Source organism: Dryas octopetala, chromosome 1, assembly GCF_963921425.1.
Source record: "Dryas octopetala chromosome 1, drDryOcto1.1, whole genome shotgun sequence".
NCBI classification, from domain to species: domain Eukaryota; kingdom Viridiplantae; phylum Streptophyta; class Magnoliopsida; order Rosales; family Rosaceae; genus Dryas; species Dryas octopetala.
The window spans coordinates 22605296-22618751 of record NC_141366.1 but is presented as its reverse complement, the minus strand read 5'-3'; the positions used below and the strand labels follow the sequence as shown (position 1 = coordinate 22618751).

General features: G+C 37.1%; 1 protein-coding gene across 1 annotated transcript; it reads right to left on the bottom strand.

Moving 5' to 3' along the window:
- Positions 1 to 2517: 2517 nt before the first annotated feature.
- Positions 2518 to 12488, bottom strand: LOC147299195 (ubiquitin carboxyl-terminal hydrolase). The gene is made up of 4 exons (XM_086227971.1): positions 12332 to 12488; positions 11862 to 12146; positions 8032 to 8279; positions 2518 to 2998 (listed from the first exon to the last, which is right to left on the bottom strand). Exons 2-4 carry the CDS (start codon positions 12106 to 12108, stop codon positions 2642 to 2644), a joined length of 852 nt encoding a protein of 283 aa, XP_086084097.1. The 5' UTR covers positions 12109 to 12146; positions 12332 to 12488; the 3' UTR covers positions 2518 to 2641.
- Between the last annotated feature and the right edge of the window lie 968 nt (positions 12489 to 13456).

The window sequence follows — 13456 nt, the reverse complement described above, 5'->3', positions numbered from 1 at the left end:
TTTTCAAAATAATACCAATATTAATATGAATTTTCATTTCATAGATTTTTAAAAAATTTATAGATTTTTTTGAGAATTTTTTGACATTTTGTTTGGATTTTTTTTTGAATTTTGTATGATAGATATTTTTTTTAAAAGATAAGATAAAGTGATCTAGGCCGTTGATTTGCAACAGCCCAAAATTGTGAGCCGCTGGATGCATACGAACAAAACACCCATTGGCCTTTCAAAACATTTTGTATGATATTTTTTATGACATGCCCATGCGGTGAGCCCAAAAAGCATTTTGGGTTTGGGTTTCCTAGTCACCCATATATAGGTTTCTCTTTTGCATTTTGGGTATAAATGGGTTATCTTTTCCGGTCCATTGGTGTTCAAAAAACTCATAATACACCAAAACAATAATGCTAGGGATCCCAAATTCATATTCCAAATTCGGATCCCAAATACACATGTCACTGTTTTATTTGTTCTAAAATTAATAATCATTTGGGGCGACCATGTATGAATCAATAAATTATTGACACATCATTTGAGATCCAAAATTGGGATACAAATTTGGGATCCCTAGTACTGCTCTTATATATATATATATATATCAACATGTTGTTAATTTGTAGACACACTTGTAGTTGCATAAGGTGATATCTCAATGGCATACCATGCATGCGTGCATGCAAATTTTGCTATACTTTGATTGAAGAGTATGTGGATTACCACAAAGAGTCATACATGGGGTTTATAATACATCCAGTGAAGAGGTCTAAAATGTGGCCAAATGTAAACATCACACATGCATGTCCTTCCACCACTTGTGAAGACAGCCCGAGAAGCCAAAGAATAGGAGAATAAGGGATCCTCCTATAATGAAAAATATTCAAGATTTAACAAAGATAACTAAAAAGAGTGGTACTACTAGATTTACCAAATGCTGGAAAATTGGTCACAATAGAAGAAGTTGCAAGAACCAACCTCAAATTAACCCAAGAGACTGCATTTGGACAAAATAAGGGCATATTAGTATGTCGAGAGCAATTTGGTAAGTCAAAATAGGAGAGGACAAAGATAATATTTTCAAGGCCAAATTAAAGGGGACAGCAAGAGTTCGGTGGAAAATATATCAACAAACTCATTATGCAGTCATTACAGAAGTTAAAAAGCTTACAACATGGTGCCCTAATTAGCTCATACTCATTGTTTGTGTATTTGTAGGTGAAGAAAAAGGTTCATGCTAAGAAGTCGACTTCTAGAATATACTTTAACTCTGCCAATGTGAGTTTGTTTCTTTAATCAATGTCAATGTCACTTGCAATTAATATTACAGAAGTTACTTGTAGTTTTTACCACCACCACCCAACTAATGCGTAGAAGACTCCAGTTGCCTATTTAGGGGGATGAGGCCTCCAACACCGCCATCAAATACAACTGCAAATGTTGGGCCTCTAATAGTCTAATGCATGTAGTTGCATCAACTTCAAGTGGGAGTAGACCTAAGATGTGAGCTTCAACTTTTACTCCATGAAAACCACCAAGGCAGCTTATTCCAATACCAATTTGCAGAAAAAGAAAGCGTAGTTGTAGTTGATTTGGAAGGCAGCTCATTACGTATTTTTTTAAATGTCCTATAATTGCTATTAGACTTAAGCATAAGGACAAGATTGGTATTTTTTAAACCACGAGGACGAAATTTGTTTTTGGATCAAAACATTAGGAAAATAAATCTATTTACCATACTTTTTAAAGGCAAAATTAAAATATATGCAGTCCATAAAATAGACCCCCACACTGTGCCCCTTATATTAGCTATATTAAGAGATCTTTTAGTACAAACTCCCTACTTTTTGAAGATTTGAGTCAATACTCTTACAACATACACAAAACACATTACACGTCAATGAAGAAATACAGTCATAACATAATATTTCATCGAATAACAATACGACATTGGCATAATTTTGATTTGAAAACTCTAATTAAATAGTTCAATTTTAGTCAGTTTTTTTCAGACCAAAAGAAAATTTAGTCAGTTTTTGACACCCAAAAACGAAGGATGATCAAAGTAAATTGAATTTTTGAAATTTGCAAACAATCCAATCCAAGTGAGTAGAAAACCAATTGAAATTGGATTGAGTTGAATTGAATTGGTCAAACCCTACTTATTATAAGAAATTTACCAACTACCATTGAGTCATACAATTTCAAAGCATCCAATCAACCTAGTTTGAACAAATTTGAACTATCTATTACTCACCCCAAGAATTTTGTACGAAGCCACGTTTAGAACTATTGTGCTTTGAAAAAGGAAAAATCAAGATCCATGTTTTCAAGAACTTCAATCTTTACTTTCACTTGATAAATCAGTTTAATGCATCAGAAAAACGCCATGGGAGCGCAATTCAGGTGCCAGGTGCATTAGTATACACAAGAGGTGACTCCTAGAATTAGCTTCTCAATGCCGACATTCCTTATGCACTTATAACAATATGTGAGATTTTCTACTTCATTAACCAGAAGCACTACACCAACATAACACTGCATAAACTAAAACAGAAATTACAGTAACATGTTAGTATAAGTATAAGTATAAGCTGCCTAATAAACCTGGGGAAAAAATAATAAGTCATTGATGCAAGCCGCTCAATCAGTAGTAGCGTGAGCCAGTATCATAAACACGGCCTCCAGGAAATGGACCTCTAGGCTCAAATCCATGATCCCGGGAACCCCCAAGAAATCGAGCCCGCTCTCTGTCGGAATCATACTGATCAGTATTATAGCCTCGGTGTGCTTCACTAACAGTAGCTGAGGCTGTAACTCCACTGTACCCATGAAGATCAGAGGGGCCCATGCTGCTGTTAGGGTAACAATCCATCACGGACTGCTGGTATTGATGTTGTCGGGCATTTGATTCCCTCCGAAGTAATTCATCTCTACGACTAGCATGCCGGGCCCGAAGTTCTGCTAGTTGTTCTTCATACTGAGCATTGATTGTACCCATTTTCTGAAAAATACATGATGTGTGTAAGTATTAACAGTGGAAGGCATATAAACATCTTAAATTATCTACATAATTAGAAAGAAGCATGAAACAAATCCTCATCCCCAATTAAACACAGGATGTGAGAAAAAAGAACACAAAGGAAGAAACTCAGAAGTGGGATCAGGGAACTTTTTGTTTAAATTTTATGCAAACTTTAAGAAAAAGAAAAAGAAATTGACAACTATTATTCGTCAACGTAAAAGAAAGTCTCACTGCCAAAACTACATGTTATCCACAGTTTGTTGGAACCTCTGCTAAAGTCTATAAGCAATGGCATCGAGGACAGCTGTGGGCAAAATCAGCTGCCTCAACCATAAGCAGCGGTTTTAAGGGTTCAGTAGACAGCAGCTGTAGCCATATCCATGTGCCAACTTTGTTTTAGTGACATATTAACAAAACTAAAAAAAAGTTGAAATACATCTGGTAAGTAAAACATGTAAATGCTTTCATGAGGAACATACTTTGATATGTAGAATATCCTGAAAATACCTAATTTGGGGTTCAAGGGATTGCGTCCAAATTTTCCATATTTAGAAGAAAGGACAGGCAGAGAACCTAAATAGGAAAAGGTGATTAGAAAGTTTGGACTGAATCCAGCATCCTCTCCTAATATTTTCCATAGAGAATTTCTGCAAAAATCTGAGTTTGAAGGAGGTAGCAAGCACAAGGTCCAAACCCATCCAGAAAGTGTGTGTATATGGAGTAGTTTGCCTATGATGTTTCATATGGATTTGTCCATTCAAAGTGTCCAACATTCCACTGAAGATTCTGTTTCCGCTAATAAACAACCAAAAACAAAAGAAGAAAACAGAGATGTCAAAGAGTATATTAATGTAGAATGATGGAAACCAGGATGCTAAACATCCATAAATATATTTACAAGTACGAAAAAGTGTGCACTGCCTTCTCACTTTCCAAAAGGTAGCCTGAGAACATCTAATCATAAAAACTAGCTTGAAACAAATAATCCTTAAATTCAGAAGTCATCTACGCCCGAATGAATTTTTTGCTATTTTTAATGCCCCAGAAGATCATTTTAAGAATATAGAACTCTCACATTGCCAAGTATCATTTATCACTTTGCAATGCAAATCAATTTATGCTTGGTGTAAACATCTATGTGTCTGGATTCTGGAACATAAACTTAGATGCTTTTTGAATCAATTCAAAATGCATAAACTGCTCTGGCCTGTTTTAACTGGATTAAGACAAACACCTCTTAAGGTGGGAGCTATAGCGATACTTCTGTCATAACTCACCTTGCACAAAGTTGATTTTGAATAGCTCTACCCACCAGCCCCTATTGTGTCTAGGACTTGCAAAATAGATTTCTGTTCTAAAGCAGTGATAACAGCATTATCCTAGAACAAGACAGTCCTTATAGATATCATAGGCTTCCAGTCAGTAACTGATGGAGGACTGCAACTTAACCAAAGATATGATGTTCCTTAAAGTATATATATATATATAACCAAAGATATGATGTTCCTTAAAGTATTATTTATAAATATATATATGGAAATTTTCAAGTAAGGATGTTCTTTTTAAGAAAAGTAAGAACATCATCTTGGACCTACAATTCAATGATTGGAACTGTTCATATTTTAGAACATCATCCAAATATCACCCTTGCAAAAAAATCAGCCAAATCGAAAACTGTTTAGCCAGTTTATTACAGCCAACATCATTTCAATTTTATCCGACGAACTGTATTTTTCTACCTAGTTTAGATGACCAAACAATTACCGATTTGGCTGATTTTTTACAGGGATAGCCTTTGAGGAGGGACCTAAAAATAAACGGTTCCGATAATAGAACTGCACTGCTAGGTGGTACCCAGAGAGGATGTTCTTACTTTTCTTAAAGTAAGGACATCCTTACTTGATTGCTCTAACTCTCTCCCTCTTCATTGCTCTAACTCTCTCCCTCTCCAAACTTAAGCACTATGCAAAAGTTAGAGACACCACTAAAAGGTGGAGATTACTTTTCTTCGAAAAATGTTGTGCATGTGTTAACTTGGATATTATGCATTCCCTAAAGAAAATTTAATTAGTTTTGCTTCCAACTGCAACCTATTGAGTTTCTTCCATGTGATACAAATGATGCTAATGCTGCTGGTGAACAAACCAATTTTTTCTGGTTTAAGTGGGGAAGATGATGAAGTGGCTGGCACTGTACCAATGTCATTTGGGTGATCTAGTGAGAATTATAATTAATTTTTATAATTTATTTCTAAAATTGGAGTTTGTGAGGAAAACACTTAAAGGCCCAAGCTAGGAAGCACGGATACAGGTACACGACAAGATATGACACACCGATACGAAAAAATTCTATGACACGGTACGACTCCAACACGTCAATTAAAATAATATATATATCTATGCTTAAAAAACTCTAAATATCCACAATCCATAACATAAAACATGTAAAAAAAAAAAAAACTTCTTTCTTTCTTCTCCTTCTTTTCCTCTTCTTTCCCGTTTCTCCCCTTTCTCTCTCTCATTCTATTTAGATTTCAGAGTTTCTAATCTGTCGTCATAAGCCCTAGCGGCACCAACCATGTATGTACTAAGTTTTAAAAGTTAATTTTACCAATAAAATGTTCAAAATTTCGATCGTACCCCAGCTTAAAAAATTAAAAAAAACTTGCAAATAAGACCCTGCCATGTCTCCGTGTGTCCCTAGCATGTCGCTGCAGTGTCAGAAAGTCAAAGTTGACAAAAAGTCAACTTACACGCCAAATTGCATGATCAACACGTGTTGGGTCTCAGCACGTCATGTCGGTTTTGGTGTCCGACACGCAACACTCCACTCCCCAGGAGTGTCGGTGCTTCCCAGGGCCCAAGTGAGATTTTAACCCAGAGATCTGATGTCTTGTCTGCAAAGCAAGAGTATCATTTTGCTCTTAGAAAATGTGATGGCAACACAGGTTAAGGAAAAGCAAAAAAGAATAAAAATTGTGATTCTTACAACATTATCAATCCTTAAGGGTAGAGTGAAACAAAATGAAATTTGAAACATTAATTTCAAATCAATTGCAGCACAATGTTTTCACGATTTTGAAGTTGAGTTGGGATGTCAAATTCTTTCAATAAGAATCACCCACAAAGAATGCTTTTCCATGTCCTTTTATTTGCTTCTATTTCTTCAATTCCTTGCGTGTTAATGGCTGCTTGTACTCGCAGAGATCATGCCCAAACAAAATGATGGTAGCAAAAGATCTCAAAAGAAAGAAAATGACGGCACGAGGAAACTCCTTCATGTCATTTTTGAAACTCAACCCCATAATGGCATCTTTGGAATTCAGAGCACTCCATTCATGTCCACAAGCTATTCATTCTTTTTCATTCCAAAATCTGGGTTTTCTGGCTGGTTCTGATGGGGAAGAGAGAAGAGTGATGAGGGGGAGGGTGATTAAGAGAAGAGAGTTGAATGAAAGGAGAGAAAGAGGGAGATGTACAAATAGTGTAGCAAGAGAGGGACCTTTTGTTTAGAATATCCCACATCAAGAATGTGAAGCCTTACTTTCCAATATATAATGTCTTGGGCCTCTTCACCAATTGCCAATTGGTTTTGGGTTGAATGCTCTAATTTGTACACCTTGTACAATATGCTCAGGCAAACAAAATTATTTATTTATTTTTGAATGTCATGTTAGATGGTGAACTATTTAAGGGCTAAAAATGTGTGTAAAGATACGTGTTTTGATATGTGACTCGTGGACAGGGGACCCTTGGGTCTTTTCCTTAAAGTATTATTGCTTTACAGAAATAGCATAGTCTTATCCTGTATTAGTTAAATCTGTTACTTAAGAAAAGTTGTTTCTTAACCAGATAATACCACAAGCTACAGATGTGATAATCCCACAGTAAAACAGTTAATAAAGAAAGAAAACGATTGGATGTGCATGCACTTAAAGAATACATCAAGACATAAGTATGGTCAATCAAAAATATGTTAATCTCATGGCATTCTCATCCAAGCAATCAATCACCACAGATGCAGAAAACAAGAGAAAAAATGAAAATAAAACAAAAACAACAAACCTGAAAGAAGAATATTAAAAAAACAACAGTAATGAAAAAAATATCTTTCACCTAATTTCTATCTTAATTTTAACAAAAAATCGTTTAATAACTGCCTTGATAAAGCAACTCAATTTGCATTTATACCTTATCTCTCCCTACCCCATTTTGGTTCAAAGCAGATCTGGAAAGGAATAACAAGGTATATCTACAAGGCAGGTTCACCATAAAACCCCCTCCCCATGTTGTCAGCCTGATTACTTGTGGCTAACTATGAAGCACTGATGCTCCAAAAATTTTAGATATGGAGTATCAGATATGATACTCCCCCGATACTGGCTAACATGATGCCTATGTTTATATGCACAAATATGAGGCTATTTATCATATTTAGTAGTCTAAATGAACACTTATTCTGATATAAATTATTATTGGCTAGTTAATAATACAAACCGCCATGCCCATGAACACTTCATAGAGACATTAAATTAGCACTTATCCATGACAGTCCAGCTAGGAAGGTATTATTATATAGAAATATGTAAGATTAAAGTGTGAACTGTGAAAAAGTATTATTTCAGTTATTGGGTTCTACCTTGTTAAGTTTATCAAGATTCCGGTATCTTACTGGCCTTGTTTAAAATGAGTTCACAAGTCAAACATAATGACAGGGTGTGAAGAAGAAAATGCACTCTTTCTTTTTAAGAAATTGGAAATATTCTTTGTTTTCGGGGGGGAAAAAAAAAGGTGAGGCACACGGGTAGTTTATAGGACCACCAAAGTCCCAAATAATCCACTTAGCCCAAAGGCTTAAGATTGTCAAGAGATCGTAGAAAGATAATGAAGACACAAAATTGGGCATCCAAGAGAAACCAAGCATCACCTCAAAAAAAAAAAAAAAAAAAAAAAATCACAAAGAGATTAACAAGCATAAATATTTAAGAAACGCTCTTTCAAATATAAACCAACCTCTCTGTGTCTAGCATTTTCTGCATCCTCAGCATCGTTCTGTTCCTTGGCTAGTTTCTTAATGTCATCTAGGAATTTCTGCTCAAGATCTTCATAAGTCTGTGACAAAGGCTTGTCCTCATATCCAAGGTCCATATCTTCATTATGAGGTTGAGATCGGGGATCATTGTTGCTTTGTTTCTCCAGAGCAAGTTTTGCATCAGGCCTCTGACCCTGAAAATAGGATCTTGATGTATCACTCCCTTGACCTACAAAACAAGCATGTGACCCTAAGTATACATATTTCAAAATCTTTACTAGGAAACTATTTAGGAAAAATTAGAGTTTAGTCCTTCTAACATTTCTTATTTGGAAAAAAAAACTTATGGCTTTTTTTTTTTTCCAAATAAAGCCCTTATTTTTTCTAAATAAAGCCCTTTGACCATTGCCTTGTCAAAGAAATATGTCATTATTTTTTTATTTTTTGAGGGTATAGGTTATGGGTTCACCTCATAACTTCCTAGGGTATAGAATGAGGTTTGTGGAGGCTACATGTTAGGTGAGCCCAAAATCTTAGAGTTAAAACCTAATATAAATCCGACAAACCAAGGTTTGAGGAAGAAGTAAAAATGCACTGCCGAACACTCGAAAATGGGCGCCTGGTATGTGTGAAAACAAATAGAAACTAAGGAACCAAAATTATGTAACATAGAATGGTTACAATATTATTGGACTTTAGTTAGAATTTTTAAAGCCATAAGGCTTTAGTCAGTAAATTGTAAAATTAAAGGACCTAAATGGAAGTCTCCCTATTGTGTTAAACAAGATTGGGATCACAGGGGGGGGGGCAGTGTCACATTTTTTTTTTTTTTTAGGAAACGAACTTTTATTAATATGAACAGAATGGTACACTGCAGTGGATAAGTCGATAAGATATCCACTAAGCTTAAGAACTAAAACTTACAGAGTCTTTCTATTCATAGCCCCTTAATTACTCAAAATACCCCCCATCTAATTTTCTTCTCCTTATTTTACCCTTGATGAAATAAAAAATAAAAGGAAAAAATTAGAAAAAAAAAAAAAAAAAACCCACCAGCTACCCAATCCCACCTCACCCGACTGCAACCCCCCTCCCCAGTCCCCACTGGCCACGTCAACAGCAAACCCCACCCCCTGTCCTCTCCCTCTCTTCCCCCTCCTTGCAACCCTCCTCTCTCTCTCATCCTCCTCCCACATAGGACCCCAAGGAAGGCAGGAGCCTTCGCCCTTCGATCTGGGGGCCAGCAAATTCGCTGGCCTTCCTTCAGGTCCAATGTGGGAGGAAGATGAGAGAGAAAGAGAGAAAGAGAGAAAGAGAGAAATAGAGAAATGTTGTTTATTATGTCCCTAAGTGCTTTGATCTTGATTATTGATGGACTTATACTTAGATGATATGCAAATAATAAGAGAAAACAAAGACTGTAAAACACACACAAGATTTGTTATCGAGGTTCGGCTAACTTTGCCTACGTCCCCGTGTGATCTTTAGAGAATCACAACTGCACCATGAAGATTAGAAAGAGATTACAAGAACCTATTGAAAACCCTAACTAATCCCCAAAACCCAAGCTTCCCTTCTCTTTATCACTCTTGGCCCCTTCTGAAGAAATTCGAGCAAGCCTATTTATATATATATATATATATAAGCTGCTGATTACATTCCTTAACTTATTAGGATAGCCTAAACCTTCTAGAATAGGGAAAGGAACTTTCTTTCCTAAATCTAACCTTAAATCAACTAGGAATACTAAAGAGAACTATTTCTTAAAGCTACTAGGAAATACTTGTGCACACTTTTCTCTAGTTTCCTAAACTGATTAGGAATCCTTAAACCAACTAGGACTTCAACGAGCCAAACACAACAAGAAAGAGAGAAAGAAATAGGGAAAGAGAGAGGGTGGGGGCAATTGGGGTGGGATTGCTGAGCCGATGGGGGAGTTGGTGCGGTGGAAGGGGAGTTGCAGGGAGGGAGGAGAAGGATGAGAGAGAGAGAGAGAGAGAGAGAGAGAGAGAGAGAGAGAGAGTCTCTGGCAGCTGCTGTTATTTTTCACTTTAGGTTTATGAAAATTATTTTTTAAGAAAAAAAAGTAAAGGGTATAATGAGAAAATTGAGGGGTATGAATGGACTCACCTTGCAGCAGAAAAATATGCATGCTACATATCAAGTACAACAATTACACAAAGCAGCATTCATCAAAGAAAGTACATAAAATATCAGAAGCCACAATAACAAGACTCTAAAATACTACAGCCCTGTAGTCAGACATAATGACAGAAACAGAGTAATCTCTAAACTCCGAAGAGACGGAAGCCCATAGCCATAGGGATGCCCAAATCCGGACTCTACCCACAAATCATCCACCCCTTCCCCCCTTGACATCATCAAATATCCTTCTATTTCTTTCCATCCGTACTACCCAAAGAACAGCCACCACAGCACACCTTCCAAGGACCACACCCCTCTTCTTCCCTCCAAAAAATTGGTACCTCTTAGACATCAATGCTGCACAAGAAACTGGAATCTCCCAGCTTAAACCAACCCCCTTAAGCAGCCACAAACACAAAGACACAATTGGACCATGGAGAAACAGATGGTCCATCAAACTAAAATGTTTTTCCAGTGGCGACAGTGATTTATCAGCCATACAATTGGAAATACATATTTCAACCTTAAGTATGGTTTTTCCTAGAGATAGGTACTGAAATATATTAACTAAAAAAAAAAGGGAAATAGGGAAATATTATTTACCCGAACCTCCTAAACTTTGGGCCCAGTTCCCATGTATTCCTAAACTTTTAATTTCATCAATTAATACCCTAAACTATGCATCATTTATTAATAAGCATTCTATCAGATTCACGCATTAAAGGGATAGAAAGACATGTAACTATCACATGCAAACAAGCATGTGCCTTTGACATGAGAAAGCCCAGGATTAAGCCACCAATGGTCATAAGCTAACACTGCCGGTAACCCGATGACCGAAGCTTTACACTGTCGCCAATTCAAACCAATTTTTTTTTCATTTACATAAAGCTTCTCTGATATATGACACGGGAATACCAATAGGACCCAATTGCTATAGGAGGCTGATTAGGCAAAAGAGTTTGTTCAAAACCAATAAATCGGCCTTGGGACGCAAAGATCATCCAGTAAAGGTAGGTCAATAAATTTCCCTAAGCAGTTTATGAACTAAGTCCAACAAGGAAACAAGGGCTAAATATGAAGAGATTCCTTTTCCTTATCCATTAACAACTCAAGGTAGGATTCATTACAATATGGAAAGAATTATGATTCCAAGTCCTCTTAGGAGAAAGATCAGACACATATAAATAAGACATGATTTCTTTGTTACAGGTATGGTTGAATTCCTTTACTACCCTGCTAAGATGCTCCTTCTTTCCCAACTTCAGCGTTGAAGTGTCTTTTACAGGTCTTGCTCCATCAGTTTTGTGAGAAGAGTGAGAGTTCCAGCCAGAGGCATTAAATTTTGTGTTCAGGAGATAAAACGATTCTTTCACTAATTGACTAAAAATGCATACAACCAACCTCTTCTGTAGAGACCTGGAGTTCTTCAAGAATCCTGATAATTACATTGGGTGGGGCTTAAATGATTACTGAATTATAAATTGAATTTTACTTAACTCATACCCAAACCAAAATAAAAAGTTCGAAAAGAATTTCAGACTTGGAAATTCATATCACAACAAACTCAGCATGTGTGTAAGAGAGAGAGAGAGAGAGAGAGAGAGAGAGAGAGAGAGAGAGAGAGAGAGAGAGAGAGAGAGAGAGAGTTGACAGCAACACTTGCCTTCGTTGAACATATGAGAAGCCATTGGATTTGACACTTTTGATCCATCTCTTTCCCATCTCCACTGTCCCCCCTCTGATTTCGAAGTTACATAAGGGTTGTTATCCCTCTCCGGAGTGAAGGCTTCCAGTCGTCCTTCGAAATGACTAGACTTGTGCTCCATCCTCTGCCCAGGCATATGATGCATTGGAGCGGCAGCATATGCATTGACACCTGAATCAGCATACTGCCCCTGCCTTCTCATCATGAACTCAACAACCCACCTTCAAAACTTCAAAGGTAGACCTAACAAACACAGAAAAAATTCAATCTTTCCAGTATACTTCCATTATTTACACCCATTCAGACATTCTATCAAACATATAGCATGCAAGCTAACTTGTACATATCCCACAGCAATTGAATTACAATAAGGGAGAAATTGAAAATTTTTAGAAGAACATTGAGAGAAAAGAAGCGATTTTGTTTACCAAAAAGTTTGATTTCTTGATTTCTGTATGTTGTTCAATCTTCACCTGGGAGTTGAGGCGCAAAATCGAAGCTGAGAACCGTTTCGGTCTGAATGCCCAGTAGCTACTCCGGGTTTGTATCCGGTTCAGGGCTTGCTGCAGGTCGTAGACGCGCAGGTGACAGTGTATTTGCTATTAAGGTGCATTTTCCTATTGAGTATTTTTTTTCCATCCAAAAACTAGCAAAAAAAAAAAACAAGCCTACGTGAGCACCCACATAACGTGGCACATTTGTTGAGATATATATATATATTTTTTTAATGAAAAAATTTTAGCTAAAGGATTTCAATTATATCTCATGTCGCTATTCAGAATATGAATTTCACTTTGAGTCAAACTACAACTTTCATTTTGTGTTAAGTAAAAACTTTTTGTCAACGGTGTTACAAATTCTGTTAAAAATTGTCTCTTTATTTAAAAAAAATTAAACAAAATCAAACAAAGAAAACAGAAACTTCCCTACCTTCCTCCCGGCCCCACCTCTCCGACCACCGGGCGACGACCCCTTCCGGCAACCATTCACCCCACCCCACCCCATCTCATCCCATCTATGTCCCATCTATTTCACCATCTTCTCTATTTCGTTTACTATATATATATCTCTCTCTCTCTTTCTCTCGCCTCATACTTTTGAAGCTCTTAGACTCAGTCGTCGACAAAGAGTACTGGCCGGCGACAAACACAACTATTGGGCCCTCCAACTTCTTCGAAGGTGAGGTTCATCAACAAGCCCTACTCGCCGCTGCTAATATTCCAGAGGACGTTGTCATCGTTCGTCACCATCAACAACAAAGAAGAGAGTTGTAGGCCATCGTTCTCGGACTCGGAGTGGGTTCTTCTTTGCGACGTCGACGATGCAGGTGCTGGACTTTGGTTTTGATGGGCTGGACGTGGACTTTGAGAGGTGCATAGTTGCAGAAGAATAGGAGGAGGGGCATAGGTGTGGTGACGGCGCACGTGGATCGAGTGAGGAGGAAGGGGGCACATGGTGGTGGTGATGAGGTGGATTTGGTAGAGGGTTTATGATGAGTTACCCATATTTGTGGGCTTAGTTTATAGGCTTTCTTACAATAAGTTTCGTTTATA

Bases quoted from the DNA above. Each gene is read 5' to 3' on its own strand.
- LOC147299195 (XM_086227971.1), bottom strand. From the start codon at position 12,108: ATGATGAGAAGGCAGGGGCAGTATGCTGATTCAGGTGTCAATGCATAT. The intron at 8,280-11,861 runs GCAAGTGTTGCT...CTTGTTTTGTAG, and splicing joins TTCTCATATGTTCAACGAAG to GTCAAGGGAGTGATACATCA. The intron at 2,999-8,031 runs GTTGGTTTATAT...TGTATTTTTCAG, and splicing joins AAAATGCTAGACACAGAGAG to AAAATGGGTACAATCAATGC.